Genomic DNA, 17,816 nt, shown 5'->3' on the forward strand with positions numbered 1-17,816 from the left:
CACTTATTTTATTTCAACATTCTTGCAAACTAATATATGAAAGTGAAATCTCTATTCCAAGTCATCAGTGCTTTTAAGATTTAATAGTAAAGAATTATATTTTAGCCATAAAATATGAAGCCTGCCACCTCAACAAGGCAGGCCCCTACACTAACACTAACTGCGCTACCTTTTCAAAGCCCAATCTAGCAAAGTGACAGCCCCATACAGTATCTCACAGAAGTACACCCCTCACATGTTTGTAAATATTTTATTATATCTTTTCATGTGACAACACTGAAGAAATTACACTTTGCTACAATGTAAAGTAGGGAGTGTACAGCTTCCGGATTTGCGTCTGCGTGTTTCGTCATTATGACTGTCAAACGTCATTTGACAAAGTCGTAGTGATGAAACTTGTCAATAAGTGACATCTGACGCAAAGCCGGAAGTTGCCAGTGGCCATTTTGGAAGATGTCTGGTCCTTTGGAATCTGTACCAATGCTGATGTACATACTACAAATTATTTATAAATTCTGACGAGAGAAGTCATAGTGATATTGGGAGAAGACGACCACAATTGCTTACAACCTGATCCCCTTGCAGTTTGGTAAGGTGTATGGACTGCATGATGGTGGAGCATATATGATTTCATGTGATTGGTGATCAGTGGATTGGTAACCAGGGAGCACTGTGTGGCATGTTTTAAAGTTATATATAATACCACACTATATACAATTTAATCTCTTGGAGGGAAAGGTTGTTCATGAGGAAGGAAGTTGGAGGAAGCATTCACGTTTTTGGAAATTCATTTTGAGAGAGCTGTCTACACCTAGAGGGTAAAAGCAGGAATTAGGGACACAAGATGTGGAGTGATGCTTGGTGGAGTTTTTGTTGGGTTTGAGCACTTTAATGTGAGTGGTTTATAGTTTTAATTTTCACTGTGTAACAAAGATAATGCACTGTGTGTGGTTTATATATTCTCTGAGAATCAAAAGGAGGAAGAGCAGTTCACCATTTTCAAGATTTATAAAATCGAGAATACACAAGTTCTGGAGAAGTCACGTGGGGGTTTTCCATTAAGGATTTTCATTTATTGGACTCTGAACATATTCATAATTTATTGAACTTCCTGGGGGGGGGGGGGGGTGTACTTCTTGGCGACCAGGGGTTGTGCACAATATTTTAGAGGGTCAATTGAAAAGTTGGTTCATTTTGCACAGTGTACTCACTTTTGTTGCCAACGGTTTAGACATTAATGACTGTGTGTTGAGTTATTTTGAGCGGACAGCAAATTTACACTGTTATACAAGATGTACAATCACTACTTTACATTGCAGCAAAGTGTCATTTCTTCAGTGTTGTCACATGAAAAGATATAATAAAATATTTACAAAAATGTGAGGGGTGTACGGACTTTTGTGAGATACTGTATATTCATCAAAGAGATGGCCCAATCCAGCAAAGAGGCATAGTTATATATTAAGCAAAGAGACATCCACATATATTCAAAGACATCCCAAACCAGCAAAGATATCTCCATATATTCCGCACAGAGACATCCCCCCCATATTCCGCACAGAGACATCCCCCCACCCAGCAAAGAGACATCCCCCCACCCAGCAAAGAGACATCCCCCCACCCAGCAAAGAGACATCCCCAGCACACCTCCAAGCCCCACTCAGCCCTCACAGCTGTTCCCACTTCAGCAGTACCTTCCTCTCTGCCGAGGATCATTCCTCTGAAGCCCCCTGATCTCCTGCACTAGGTCAGAGCTCCAAGGGTCCCCCTCACCAGAGTCCAAGTTTCATTCTCAACAGCAGGACGGAAGGAGGAAGTCAGGAGGCAGAGCACTAGCATGCAGTGGAGCAGAAAGGAGGAAGCTGCATCCTTCTTTTCTGCCAGGTCCTCCGAAAATGTGATGCCTGGTGGTCCTAGCAACCAATAATTTTGACAGTGGCAGCCAACGGGAGGTTGAGACTCAGGAAGCAGTGGAGCCAGTGGCACCAACAGGAGTTGAGATTAGTTGTTTACCAGTGTAAAAAACAAAGGAGAGGTGCCAACTTGGTGCCCAGGCCCCCCTACATCTGTATGGGCTGTCCCCCCCCCCCACAATGGTGGCCCTGCCCCCAACACAACTGAATGGGACTGCACTGCAATCAAGTGCATTTTTGGCGCAGGTTTGCAGGGAGATTGTGACATAATGCCTCCTAACCACCTGTCACACACCCTCTGAAGAGAAATCCACTGATCACTAATGCTAGTGTAAACTAGCCCACATATGTGGAGTTGGTCCATGGAATAATTACTGACACAAATGTAAATGGTGATGGAGAACCAGGTGATTTTCATAAAGTGTTTATGGTTACCTTTAAACCAGGTGAGAACATTTTTTTTTACAAATTACATTTATTTTAAACTGGGAGAAATATGTAGGCTGCCATTGCTGATCACCTTTGAAAATGCTAGTTGCAGGCATTGTGGACATTTCCATCCTCGAACTTGCACTACTTTGTTCCCACATACATTAGAGATTAAAACACTAAGACTGATGATCATTGCTGGGAGGAGGGAGCACGGTAAGCTGAGCTGCTGAGAGAAATGGTTCAACAATTTCACTGCTTCAGCTGTGAGGGTGTGTTTTTATGCTCATGTATTACATGTTAAGAATAGGTTAATATGGGAACGTTGATAACTTAGGCTTAGGTTCATTTTTAGCTACTGAGCCAGAACAACAGCTACACAACCAGCACTTTCATAAGGTAAGGTCAGCAATACAGCTTAAGTAAATGTTTCCTTTCATAGAGAATAGTGATCCACACAAGAAAGGTCAACAGAGTAAGATGCTACCTAATACTTGTGTATCTGAAATTGATTGAAAGTCCAATTCTTTGGCAAGCGGATTTACTGTACGTTGACAAAGGATAGACATATAAAGCTTTTCCAAATATAAAAAAAAAAAAATACACTGTATAGATCCAGTAAAAAGGTGGAATACTGCCTTGGTCTGCAAAATGATTGTAACTGTATCTTTGCAATGAATATTGCAGCTAAACTGTTTCCCATCCATACCATTGCAATTCAGAAAAAGGAAAACAAACAATGCCAGTAATATGAAAATGTATAAGTTTACTGTATCCACTTGACTAAGGCAGTGTCTAGACTTACCTCTACAACAAGAATATCATCACTGGGGATGTCCTCCATCTTTTTACCCGGAGTGCCATCAAGCTTGGTTACCAGCTCTACAAGGAGTCTTCCTCGGTAGGCTACACCTTCTCCCTACACAATTAAAAAACATCATATATAGCAAAAAGAATCTCAGAGTAAAACTAAAAATATATCTAGGAGTATTTCTTGCATTTTTTATAGTTTGGGATAGGGAAAGTACTCTTGTTAGGTTTTTACTGCTGTCAATGTTCCTTGACTGAGGAAATTCACAGTTTACGAAGAGGGTGGACACCGAGGCGGATGAGGAAACCAGAATTTTAGAGTTGTCACTGGAGCAGGACATGAGTCACCAGCTCTGGTGAAAACTATCCAAGAGGACATTTATCCTAATTTAGGAAATCTGTCCATTCATTTCCCATTGCATCTCAGGGACAGAAAGTAAAGGAAATCTCCTCAATAAAACACACACGCAAAAAAAGCAAAAACCACACAACCCTTCCCTATTATGTTAAGAAAAATAAAATTGGGTCTACATGCACTTTTATATACTGGGCCTGACTGATAGAAGCTGGAGAAAATATACTCATCAGGTAGCTTTTACCTTTCATTCTCTGGAAAAATTAAACAACTTTTAATCCAATTTCAAGGGTTTCACAATTTGGTCCTCAGAAACTAATGCACTTTTCAATTACAGAATTAGAAATGGAATCATTTGAATGGCTGTTTTAGAATAAGAGGACACTTCTTGAAAGCTTTCCTACCTGGAAGTTTGGAATACATAATCTACACTCTTATACTGGCCATAAAGTAATATTTTTTCTGGACAGCCTACATGCTAGAAAAAAACAAAAAAAAAAAAAAAACACTATCACATTCCTCCATTCTTGCTACACCCTGCATCTCCAACTGTGGCCTTTGTATGATAAAAATTAGCACCAGAGGCTGTCAAATTCCTGAAGAGCAGCTGCATCTGATTGGATGCAGCCACTGTGCAGTTGACAGGTTTCAGGCCAACTTTGATTTTTTTCACAGTTTGTTGGGCAGGAGGAAGTTTACAGGGCCAACCCAAGGTGCAAAGTATTTTTTTCTGATGGTTATTTACAAGAAAACAACATTTTTCAAAGTACCTTTCCAAAGTTCAGATCGTCAAAAGGGTCAGGGAACCCAGTGAATTCTCTTGGACTTCCATAGAGGTTCAAATAACAAGGGCCAAAGGTGGGTAAAAACCCAATCTCCTTTTCATTCACCCCTGATTGAATTAAACAAAATTATTATCAAATAGACACCAATGGAAATCTATAGCACAGGTTGCTCGTATATGATGTTTACAGAGAGAATACTATAGCACATCTGAAAAGAGGTTTCCAACTTCCTGCAGCTGTCAATTTTCTAATGTATTTCTCAATTCCACAGCTTGAGCTTATCCAGAAAACGTTTAACCCTTTCATGACCAGATGGCACATTTAGCAGTGTCAGTATGCATTGGTTAACTTGACATTAAACAACTATAACCAATTTGTCTACTGAATTAATTTTTCCTTTTTCTAAAGACACATATGGCTTTCATTTGGTACAATGATTGGTAAATGCCCCTTTCAGACTTTTTATAGGCTGACAAAAAAAAGAAAAAAAGTTTTAAATTTCAAAAATGTTTTTTGTTTTCGTAAACACTGTACTGTCTTCAATAAAAAAAAAATTTTTCTTTCTGTGCAGAGTGAACAGAGAAATACACTGGCAAGTGTCACCCTCAGCTGTTCACCTAGCTGGCATGCAATCATAATGAGAAACCACATAGATTGGTTCTCGACAGTGCAGTCTTACAGCTAGAAGCTCATAGAGCTAGCATTGTATCAGGATTCTCTTAGTACAGGTCATCATACTGAGGAACGTTAATCTACAAAACTGCAGGCAGGAAGAGGTTAAAGAAATTTTTTTCAGGGAAAAACTTCAAATTTTTAAAAGGATAATTTTTTTGCACATGGATACAAGAATATCATATAAGAGCAACCTGTATTTTATGAAAAGTCTATTTTATTCTGTATCCTTTTTGTGCAATATGTTAAATTTTTCTGCAATAAAAATAGTTACAGAATAAAATTGTCAAATCTATTTTTCAGAAACTGCAAATTAGTATTTTTAATATTTGGCTTTTTTTCTTCAAGCGATATGTATGTTATTCTCAAGTGCAATCAAGTTAAATCTCATATTTAATAACACTGGGATTTGTCTGTGCCTGTGAGGAGTTCCTGATAACTTTACATTAAAACATGGAATACGTTGCACATGGGAATTAATTGGTTCGCAATAATCAGTGGAGATATCAGGGCAAAAACGTAGATTTCAGACTTATATTCTGTTTTTTCATGATTGGTTTAATAATGATTTTGATCATGAGACAATTCATGATTTTACAGTAGCTTATTAGATGATTATATGAATATAAATATGATAATTATGACGTGATATTATGGATTCAGAGTGATTCAACATACTTTAACATTTTGCAGATGTCCGGCTTCTAACATGAAATGTTCTGCTGCCTCTGAGTTCTACCACCTTGCCTCTAGTTTTTACTGCATTTCTAAATCTAGTCATGTATTTTTAGATTTTTCTCAATCTGTCCAATGGGCTGAATGAGAGAAATTAATTAAATTCCCCCATCCACACTGAACAGAGCAGGTGGACAAATCTCCCTGCCGAATTTCTCCCACGGCTTGAATTGTGGCCAATTCATAGTAAACTTGCCAAAATTTGAGCTGTGTATGGCCAGGTTAATTCTTTGTTTTACAAGTACAAGGAAACAATGCGGGTAGTGTTTAAAAACTAGAGTGCCCCCCCACCCCATAGCAGGCCATAAGATTGCAACTATCAAATTTCCAATTCAAATTACAAAATTTAAAAAGGTAGACTAATTGGCTGCTATAGGCAAATATTCTTATCTAGGCTTTGTACAAGAGCCCAGGGTTTATTGCCGATTGCTTATGATTCCAGTCAAGTCTGAAATGCATACACTGGATGATACAGATCATACAGTCCATTAAATTTAGCAAGCTTAGGGCCAGTTTACATTAGAGTGCTGTCGAATCATACAGGAAAACCTATGTTTACACCGCACAATACCGCAGTGCACAGAAATGCATAAAAGTACAGGTACTTTGTAGTATCATCCATTTTGAAAGGTACCTAAACACTGCACTGCATGCATGCTGCATGCTGTGGTGCACTGTGTTAAAAGAAAATGATGCAAGTCTTATTTTAATGCACTGCAAAGTTTTGGCAGCTTGCTCAAAATGCCTGGGCTGCTCAGTGCCATACTTTGGGTTTCATAGATATTTCTTGAGAAGAATCAAACAAAAAAAAATGTAAAGGAAATCTGCTAGAAAAAAAAAAATGGCGCTGCCATTGCCGACTTCTTCTGAATAGATGTCATTTGTTTAGCCTCAATACTTTCATAGGCACTGGCACAAAAACATTTTGCTTTTAAAGGTCAGAGAAAATTAGAACGTCTGATCAGCCTACATAATGAATAAAAAAGAATTCATGTTTTCAGATGACATACCAAATAAAACAGGATTTTTGCACTCGCTGGAAAATCTTTTTCTAGGAGTAAATTGATCAACACAGGAAGTCCTGAACCTTTAGACTATACTGCTGCTTGCAGGAAGAGCAGACACTGGCAAACAAACAAAAACTGTATGCTAGCCCAGGATACCCCATTCTAATACCAGAACACCTACATTTTGTAGAAAAATAGTACCAGAGCATGATCATAAACACAGAGGTTTTAAACCTATGTTCCTTAGGAGACTCCAAGAAAAGCAGGGACATACCAGCACACATCCTTGATGTCCACAGATGTTCGAAAGTCTCCCTCGTGAAGTGAGGCAGGGACAGACCTGGTGGATACCATACAGAATTTCTGCGATTGAATTGAGATATTCAGTGATTTGAGATACAAGCTGGGACCCCCTTTGGGCTAGAAAACGGTTAAAAGATTTGAATGAAACCCCTGAATTTGTCCTGCCAGAGGAACATGGGCAATGATACGCTGGTCCATAGGACAGGAAAGGGTCCCTTGCTGATCTCTGCAGTGATAAAGGAAAGTTGGAGGTAAGAAATCTAGAGAGGGTCCAGGGAGTGAATTTGGAAACCACCTCCTGCACCCGAGATGCAAGCTGCCCAAGCGCCCACTTTCCAGTGTTTACTGTGGGGGGTGCACCTTCATGTAGAGGATAGTTTGCCTGAGAATTTGGCAGACTTTGAGCCTCTGCCTTCCCAGTCTGTATCATGGACTTCCTCCACTGAGGAAGATTACATAGAACACATGATGTATACATAGAGTGACAGCATAAAAAAAAAAAAAAACAACAAACAAGTGATGTATAAGAAGTCTACACCAAGCATCAACTATTTGGTAAAATAATATTTCTAATATTAGTTTTGAACTTTCCTTCTGCTAGTTTGAAGTCATGTCTTCTTGATCTTAGCTTCATATTGAAAATACTGCCCTCCTACTTAACTAGTTGAATATTTTTACTGCATCCTAAACAACAGTATTCAGAGTGGATCCAAAGGGCATGTAGATCTGATGCCTCTTGGACATGGGTTTTAAATTTCAACACTTTTTAGTGTCCTCCATGTGTGTAATGACAGGTCCATGCAGAGACAAAAACAGAAAACCTCCAGCAGCCCATTACAGTTGTAGCTTAAAGCTACAACCATTTTCTCTGCACCTGACAAAGCAATCAACTGCAGTAGTATCCAGCTCCCTTTTAAGGGACTTTACCCAATCAGGCAGAGTTTGGCAAAGCAAATCAACAGCTAAGACAGGTGAAGAGCAGGGCCTGTCACAAAGAAAGATCTATGGAAGACTTCCAATCCTTTATCACTTGGATTCATAAAAGAATGGCAGTTGCCTTGTTAAAGGAGACAATGACACATAAACAGTGGGAGGCAGACCACGTTTTAGCAAATTTCTTTTTAAACATATACAATGTTAATAAGCACTTGTCAGGGTGTTTCCAATGGCCATGGAGGAAGACTTGGAACAACATGTGCACCAGTAAACTATTTGTGGTCTTACAGGGTTCTTAGGCTAATCCTCTAGTTTCAGGGAGCTGCACACTGCATCAATAAGAGCCAAATTGGTGTCTTAATTTAAGCATAATGCCAGAAGACTGACTCCTCAGAGGCAAAGTTGCTGAAGAATGAAGTGACTCAGAATTGGTCTCAGTGGCTGTGGGCAGATCACAGAGCATATTCAGGGAAAGGCACACTTGTAACCCCTGAGTCAGCAATAACTGGGTAATTTGGGCCATAAAGTCCTGCATGAAAAAACCTCAGCTGAAAGGGCCAAGGAGCTGGCCACATCTGAGATCGCTAGGGAAGAAGCCAAAAATGTAAAAAAGGGCTCTAGAGGATAACACTGTTCCAGACATTGGCCACATCACTGATCATACTGCAAGCAGCACCGGAGCCATTAGTAGAGTGTGAACCCATTGCAGCAAGACTCACAGTTAGGCAATGCTAGGCTCAGGTTACAAAGCAATACCTCAAGTACTCATGCAACCCGGACAGCTGGTAACAGATGAGGTTCAGATGGCTGTCCGTGATCAGAAGGACAGCAAGAATAGACTAAAAATCAGAGTTCCACATAGCGGTTTGCAATGCAGAAGTAGGAAGATTCTTCTTGAGTGCTGAATGACATCAAAAACCACCACAGGAAACTGGCAGAAAGTGAGGATTTCAAAAGGTGCTCAGTAACCAAAATTCATGAGGCAACTTCCCATGATCAGCCTGACTGTTCTACACACGATGTGAGCCTACAGAAACAGGCAAGCTCTTAGGGAATGCTAACAGGTTTGGATCCTGCAAAATGCTCTGTGGATAATGTGTTGGTAGAACAGGGTGTGGAAAGCACCTTACATGGATCCCCATGTCTGAAGGTCATCTCCATGCTAGCTCTGCAACATTCAGTCTATCAGGGCACAAAGGCACCACTCCAAAACCAGGCTGGTGGCCGTTGTGCCAAATAACTACAAGCAAAGAGACAAGCTGTATCAGTGTAGAGAAGAGCCTTGACTGAATGAAAAATGCTGAAAAAAAAAGCTGTAGGAAAAATAGGTTTGTTTTTTTTACAATGCAGCACTGATACAGACATCCATCGTCCTAGCACTACCTAACTAGCAAAAAAGTGAGGCATGCTGATCATAAAAGAGGATATCCTGTGATGATTTTTTTTTGTTTCCAGTGGCCAATCCTCTGGTAGACGGAAGTTTAAAACAAAAGGTCAATGATTGTGTCCCAAATGAAGAAAGAAAACAAACATTTTCAATGGGACACCTCAGCAATGTGTGATTTGTTTGTACAGATTTTACTTAATAAAAAAAAATCACTTTGCAAGAATAGAGGAGCTCTCTTCCCTGCACCTTGAAGACTCCCATTCTGCTGCAATAGGGTTATAGTAACAGTTTTATCATTTGTGCACTATGAACTGCTGCAAATAGAGTGACTATTGTCATGGGTTACTGCCCATCATTGATCCTTGCATTATAGGGTTAAATAGGCCCACCATATTAGCCGGACATACTGCACTTTTTATCTGTTTAGTAAAACACCATGGTTGGTAGTATGGCTAGAAAAATCCATTATTTACGTTGTGTGTAAATCAATTCTCATGCAAAGCATTTTGGAATATGTTAGAGCAGAATAAATCAGTCGTTAGTAGTGAGAAATTAGTATTTAACAATTCAAGGTATGATCTTATAAAGATAACATGCAAAATATACAGGACTGGATCCATTTGTAGACCTGAATGATTTTTCAAAGAGCGATGTAATTTTATGTTTTTTTGAGATCCACTATGAAGAAGATACGGTTTTCATACCACACCAGTTATGAGACCATGAGTTCTACTGAATGATCAAACAATGTTTATTTTGTTCTCAAAACGTATTGTACAGAACATTTGCCACACAACTAATCTATGCCTAACCATCTCATATCTTGGTATCCACTGTAACTGGGATAGAAAGTGACACAAAAATAAATGAACCCTTTTATTACAAATGCTGAAAATTTACACATCTGTTTACATACAATGCATTCACACCAGTCCCTGGCCCCACAGAGCTTACAATCTAAGGTCCCTATCTTATAGGCATACAATGTACAGTATGCACATACTAGTGCTAATTTAGACAGGAACCATTAATCTACCAGCATGTCTTTAGAGTGTGGGAAGATACCCCAGCAAAGACAAGAAAACTCCATGCAGATGAAGTTCTGGCAGAGATTCAAATGGAGGACACCAAAAGTTAGAAAAGCTAACCACTAAGCTACTATGCTGCTCATAGGCAAGCATTAAGGAAAAACACTATAGCATATTTTTAGATTCAACATACTGGGGGTAAATTCCGATTTCACCAGAACCTTCCATTAAGTTAGCCACACAGTCTGAAATGTTATGGTACGAGCTCTGTAAAATCTTTAGTCTACCAATGACTATGCAATGTGAGGGCCTACCTAAACGATGGATGTGTATCCAAATCAGACTGACACTTGCACTACATGGTTGCTGATAGATCTAAAGAAATGTGTACAGTCACATTGCAATGTGTGTAACAAACCTAATGTTACTCTACAATGAGATATCTGCAAGCCAAACTCGGTTTTCTTCACAATGGAGCTCATTCATAAATATTACTACATGAAAGATTATATTAGTGCAAGTAGAAAACCAAACAGGTGTTAGTTTAGTTTCTAGCAGGCACTAGAAAAATGATAGCTAGCATCTGATTCGATTACATTTATATCGCCTTTTGGCTTTGCTACTGTCCTTTGATAAGGCAAATACAGATTTTGTCCTAGGAAGGACTAAAACGATCCAGTCTGTTATATTTATTTTACAGAAATATGAAAGAACACAAGCATTTGAAGAAGCAGGATTTCTGCGGGTCCCAGTGCCAAAACTGTTTTCCATGTACAAGAAAGAGAAACGAGCATAGTAAATTAATGCATGGCAACCAATCACTAAATCTTTTGACTGCTTTAAATCAATTAAAGATGAAACCTTATTGGTTGCCATGGTGAATTGCTCATCACTGCTCTTATGTAATAAAACATTTTCCCCCTATATGCTCATATACAGTTTGGGCAGTGGGGTATGAAATCAAAATCACACCACAATATACACCTTCCAGTGCTGAAGACCCAACTCCTGTTGTGTCAGTGTCTATATTGCAAAAAGAAAACCATTAAATATTTTATGATGAACAGTAACTGTGTAATAAATTGTAATAACCTTTGCAATCACTTATAATAGAAATTAAATGAGACATTGAAAGATGAACTTCAGGAAACAAAAAGTAATATATCCTATGGTCTTCTATCAACTTATAAAAATATAATGGTCTGTATACAAAAGCAGATTATTCTATATACAAAAACAAAAAGTAAATAAAAAGAAAAATCAGTAAAAATCAAAGCATACCCTACACTTCTATCAGGTACTGGCACTGAGCAGCTACAAAAACATAAATCTACAGCATTTGTCCAACATTATAGCTAAAAACATTACAATAAGGAATATAAGATATATTACAAAAATATCTGTCAAAATACAAGGACCAAAGGTTGAATCCATTCATTGTCAAGCTTATTAAGAGAAGATCTAGATGCATCTGAAGCTTAAGCAGAGTTTAACAAGGTAGTGCTGGGGCTTGGGTTTCTTTATATTTTTATACTATATAAAAGGGTGTCTGCCAAAGCTGTGACTAAAAGGGAGGGCACAGGTTCCTGAAAAAAAGTAAAGACCACTCCATGTAGAAGGAAGGGATGGGAACTCAATTTATCTCACCTTCCATTTCGCCACCAGAAGAAGCAATCTTAGACAAGCTCAAAGCAGTCGTTCCAACGGCATCATTCTTGGTGAGTCTGTCCCTATGCAAAGCATTTGAAAAACCCAACAATTCATTAAACAGAATGACATATTATATTGAGTTATTATTCCAAATGTAATAACCCTGTGTATGGGGACCTTGGAACAATCTGATCAGTGAATACTGTACAATTGAATTGTCCTTCATGGCTGCATAACAATGGTATATTCAATAAAAGTGCAGACAGCAATGACTATTTGCATATTACAGTATATTAGAGCAATCAGATGTCAGTTTACAGAAACCAGATCAATGTAAAATTAATAGTGATTTGTTGCTATAAAACGTCCACACTTTTGCTTTCAGTCCTCTTCATTAAGCCCACCAGTCTCTGGTTTACTCATTTTAAAAGTCATGTAAAGCTGCCAATAACTTACCAGTCAAAAACTGTTAGCTTTATATTCTCACATATAGATGGGAACTGAAAAAGCAAGCACATTTGGTCATTGTATAGATTTACAAATATACAGGCATGTATATATTGTATACATTTACATCTATATATAGACAGGATTTGTAGACTTTGTTGGTGCCCTTCCACATAAAATGAGGAACTCACAATTTTCTCTGAAATAACTTGAAACCGACAAAATTAATTGTCATCCACCATTGTTTTTTCCACATTTAATACAAATAGACTTTGCTTTTGAGATTTAATACAACTAAATATTTTAAATAAAACAAATGAAAATGGTATGGAAAAAAAAAAAAATGATGGTACCTGTAACCTTATATATTTTGTTGCACGTACTTTCTATCACTGGAAACAAGTGATTTCCATAACCTAAGTAGTTTGGACCATTTTTCTTGAGCAATTGCTCCAGCAGTCTCAATTTTAAAGGGTGCTTTCTCCAGACTGCATGTTTCAGCCAGTTAAATAGATGCTCAATAGTATTCAGATCAGAACTCATAGAACGCCACTTCAGAATGTTTTGTTCTTTGTTATTCTTGCGTGCTTTTAGCTGTGAGTTTAAGTCATTATCCTGATGGAGGACCCATAACCTGTGACTAAGACAGATTTCCGACAATGGGCAGTACATGTCCCTCCGGTATTCCTTGTTAGTCTTGAGATTTTATTGTGCCATGAACAGATTCAAGGCACCCTTTGCTGGGTGCAGCAAACCATCCCCAACACATACTGTAACTGAGCCTCCTCCATGTTTCGGAGTAGCTATGGTCTTCTTTGAACAGTTCATTTTCTCATCTTTGAACTTGTCAAAATGCTCCATTCAAGTCTAATCTATCCAATGGACATACTAATAAAAACATTATGGCATGTCATTATGCATTTTAGCAATTCCAATATGGCTTTTTTTACGTTTTTCTTTCAACAGTGGAGCCCTCCTGGGTCTTCTTCCTTTGAGCCCACAGCCACTCGAAAACAGACAGTTTTTCTTGGTTCTTTGACTACCATTTGCACTGTCTTTCTGTTCAGTTTGGGGTTTGTATTCCTCTTGCGGCCACATCCAGGGAGGTTAGCTACACTCCCACAGACCTTAAAAACTTCTTAATATTTGCAAATTCAAACTGCTTGGAGAATGTCTTTACATTTGAAATATATGTCTATAATTTTCCGACTGCTCTCTCCTTTGCTTTGTCTGGTCCATGTTCAGTGTGGTGTACACAACAATATCAAACAACAGAGTGAGTACATTTCTCAATTTAAATAAGCTGATGTCTGATTACAAGATTGAAGACATTTGTGATTCTAAAATAGAAACCAGCTGAGCTTAAAATATCACGGTCCCTTTTTTTATAACCTTACCATTTCCTTTTTTTTGGGGGGGGGGGGGGGGGGGAGAATGAGCAATAAATGTATCTTTTTTTAACCCTCTCTTTACTTTACTCTGGCATACTAAAGGCATTTAGGTATACACAAGACTATTTCTTTTAGTTTTAACACTTCAGGAATATGAGGCATTGTTTCAACGTGTTGTACGAGCACCAACAATTATGTCTATGCCTGTATGTAATGGTCTCTAACCTTTATCTGAAGATTGACAGCTTGATTCCACTCTGGATTAGCATTTTTCTCTATTATTTTAGTAGAGACCTAAAAAAATGAAAAACAAAAAAAAAAAAAAAAATAAGGGAGCATAGACATAGTGATCACACAACAATGAAAAAAAACAATGTGGTTTGGTATTGTGACTGAAATACCCTTTTTCCAGCAAATGACACTTCAACAAATGGGTCAACAAGATTCTTCTTGTCAGAGTCTCCTCCAAACAGTTCTTTCACTGACTGTGCAAAAGCATCATCCACTATGGAAAGACATACTGTGTGTTAAAACTGATCACTTATCTTTACTTCAATATTCATCTACTAAAATAATGTGTAAACATAGTTTTTATTGATGTGCCACAGTAATTATATATGGCTACCTACAGTTGTGTTCAAAATAATAGCAGTCAGACATCACTAACCTGATCAATCACGGTTTTTGGTAGAAATGATATTTCTACATGGCAAATAATTTACTAGCAGGTGTAGTAGAGTACCGTATTTTCCGGCGTATAAGACTACTTTTTACCCCTTGAAAATCTTCTCAAAAGTCGGGGGTCGTCTTAAACGCTGGTAACGGCATGCTGACACTTTTTAGGGGGCCAGCGCGGTGCCGCCGCCGCCCCCCCACCCCTTCCAACAGAAGGGAAACTAAGTACAGGGGTGGGCAGGGGCTGCTGTCTCTTACCTGGCTCCGGTCCCACGACAATCCGGTCCAGGAAGCGCGGCTGCTCCTTCCTTCGGTTCGTCCACTGGATGTTTGCGCGGCTGCTCGGCTCCACCTCCTCACCAGTGATTGGCTGCCAGAACTGTAGCTCAGGAAAGGCACACAGGCGGCCAATCACCGGCGAGGAGGTGGAGCTGAGCGGCCCCGCGAAAATTGAGTGGAGATGCAGGTAAGTGTGCCGTGCTTAGGTGCTGCTGCAACCACATATGCTGGCTGCAGCAGCACCATACTGGAACACCCCTGTTTTTACAAGCAAGTGTCAGTGGGAGGAATAGTGCCCCATCGTTGGTGTCACTGATAGCAACGATGGGGCATTATTCCTCCCACTGACACCAACGATGGGGCACTTTTCCCCCCCCACTGACACCAACGATGGGGCACTATGCCCCCCCCCCCACTGACACCAACAATTGGGCACTATGCCCCCCCCCCCCACTGACACCAACGATGGGGCACTATTCCACCCCCCCCACTGACACCAACGATGGGGCACTATTCCACCCCCCACTGACACCAACGATGGGATACTATTCCTCCCCCCCACTGACACCAACGATGGGGCACTATTCCTCCCCCACTGAAACCAACGATGGGGCACTATTCCTTCCACTGACACCAATGATGGGGCGCTATTCCTGCCACTGACACCAATGATGGGGCACTATTCCTGCCACTGATACTAATGATGGGGTGTTATTCCTCCCACTGACACCAATGATGGGGCACTATTCCTGCCACTGATACTAATGATGGGGTGTTATTCCTCCCACTGACACCAATGATGGGGCACTATTCCTGCCACTGATACTAATGATGGGGCACTATTCCTGCCACTGATACCAATGATGGGGCACTATTCCTGCCACTGATACCAATGATGGGGCACTATTCCTCCCACTGATACCAATGATGGGGCACTATTCCTCCCACTAATACCAATGATGGGGCACTATTCCTCCCACTAATACCAATGATGGGGCACTATTCCTCCCACTAATACCAATGATGGGGCACTATTCCTCCCACTAATACCAATGATGGGGCACTATTCGTCCCACTGACACCAATGATGGGGCACGATTCTTCCCACTGGTGTGCACTGTAAGAGGGGTAGTCTTATACGGCGAGTACAGCCCAACACTACATTTTAAACAGGAAAAGTAGGGGGTCATCTTATACGCCGGAAAATACGGTAATAGAAATCCAACAGACCCAACATTCATGACCTGCATGCTCCGGATTCTGTGTAATTGAATCACTAATTGAAAGGGGTATGTTCAAAATAATAGCAGAGTTCTATTAGTGAGGTCATTTATTCTTTGAACAGGTGGCAATTATTGCCCTTACTTAAGGAAGGAAGGCAGCAAATGTTGTACATGCTGGTTACAGTGCATTTCTTTCTGAAATTCTGAGGAAAATGGATCGTTCCAGACATTGTTCAGAAGAACAGCGTACCTTGATTAAAAAGTTGATTGGAGAAAGGGAAAACTTATAAAGAAGTGCAGAAAATGATAGGCTGCTCAGCTAAAAATGATCGCAAATGCTTTAAAATGGCAAACAAAACCTGAAAGACGTGGAAGAAAGCGAAAAACTACCATTTGAATGGATAGAAGAATAGCCAAAATGGCAACGACTCAGCCAACAATCAGCTCCAGGAAGATCAAAGAAGGTCTAAAGTTACCTGTGAGTACTGTTACAATTAGAAGACGCCCATGTGAAGCCAAGCTATCTGCAAGGAGGCCCCGCAAAGTCCCACTGTTGAAAAAGACGTGCTGAAGAGGTTACAATTTGCCAAAGAGCACATTGACTGGTCTAAAGAGAAATGGCGCAACATTTTGTGGACTGATGAAAGTAAGATTGTTCTTTTTGGGTCAAGTGGCCGGAGACCGTTTGTAAGACGACCCCAAACACTGAATTCAAGCCACAGTACACTGTGAAGACAGTGAAGCATGGTTGTGCAAGCATCATGATATGGGGATGTTTCTCATACTACGGTGTTGGGCCTATTTATCGCATACCAGGGATCATGAATCAGTTTGAATACATTAGAATACTTGAAGAGGTCATTCTGCCTTATGCTGAAGAGGAAATGCCCTTGAAATGGGTGTTCCAACAAGACAATGGCCCCAAACGCACCAGTAAATGTGCAACATCTTGGTTCCAGACCAACAAGATTGACATTATGGAGTGACCAGCCCAATCCCCAGATCTTAATCCAATAGAAAACTTGTGGGGTGACATCAAAAATGCAGTTTCTGAGGCAAGACCAAGAAATAGAGAAGAACTGTGGAATGTAGTCCAATCATCCTGGGCTGGAATACCTGTTCACAGGTGCCAGAAGTTGGTTGACTCCATGCAACACAGATGTACAGCAGTTCTCAGAAACCGTGCTTATACAACTAAATATTATTTAAGTGATTCAAAGGAAAGCAAAATCTTCAAACATTTTTCAGTTTATATAGTGAATGTTTGAGTTTGTAAAGAAGAACAGTCTAATATTCACTTTTCTTCAATTTTGTTTTAGAGGAACAACACAAATTTGATATAGTTTTCTTCATGTTTTGATTTGGAATAGAATGTGTAGTGTTCAATACATTTGTGTTTATGGAAATAAAAGCTATTAGAAGGATTTTGAGCTTTATTCACTTTTTTCAACACACTGCTATTATTTTGAACACAACTGTACATTAGTTCAACAATGTATCTATATCTAAGCCCCTAAAGTCAGGGGCCAATCCATGACTTCTAATTTACAATTCCAAACTGTATGCTTACACTACATTCTCTAGCAAATAAAGCAGCATTTATCAACAATCCTTTTTATCCTGTTTGGCTCTTGAAAGACCTACAAGTATTAAAAAATTAAATTTAATCAATTTCTGAATAGTTGCACCTAATGAAATCAATATAAGTAAAGATTACTGTATGAAATGTTACGGGGCAGTTTAAACTCAGTACAAGACCATTTTGGTTTTCTTAAGAGTCAGGTTGCTACA

The 17,816-nt window shown here is 39.5% G+C and overlaps 1 protein-coding gene across 6 annotated transcripts in view; it reads right to left on the reverse strand.

Moving 5' to 3' along the window:
* The window catches only part of MYOF (myoferlin), a 203,859-nt gene that overhangs the window by 87,673 nt on the left and 98,370 nt on the right, over positions 1 to 17,816 (reverse strand). For 4 of the 6 annotated variants that reach the window (XM_089690312.1, XM_089690310.1, XM_089690313.1 and 1 more), the window contains exons 13-19: positions 14,250 to 14,353; positions 14,074 to 14,142; positions 12,467 to 12,510; positions 12,008 to 12,090; positions 11,345 to 11,383; positions 4,278 to 4,399; positions 3,148 to 3,261 (exon numbers count right to left, since the gene is read on the reverse strand). In XM_089690312.1, coding sequence (XP_089546438.1) covers positions 3,148 to 3,261; positions 4,278 to 4,399; positions 11,345 to 11,383; positions 12,008 to 12,090; positions 12,467 to 12,510; positions 14,074 to 14,142; positions 14,250 to 14,353 — 575 coding nt within the window. The remainder of the gene's footprint in view (positions 1 to 3,147; positions 3,262 to 4,277; positions 4,400 to 11,344; positions 11,384 to 12,007; positions 12,091 to 12,466; positions 12,511 to 14,073; positions 14,143 to 14,249; positions 14,354 to 17,816) is intronic. The other 2 variants (XM_089690311.1, XM_089690309.1) reach the window with 1 other exon arrangement.

This window comes from Staurois parvus, unplaced genomic scaffold (genome assembly GCF_062004578.1).
Source record: "Staurois parvus isolate SC_StPar_1 unplaced genomic scaffold, SC_StPar_1.0 ptg000525l, whole genome shotgun sequence".
Classification (NCBI taxonomy): domain Eukaryota; kingdom Metazoa; phylum Chordata; class Amphibia; order Anura; family Ranidae; genus Staurois; species Staurois parvus.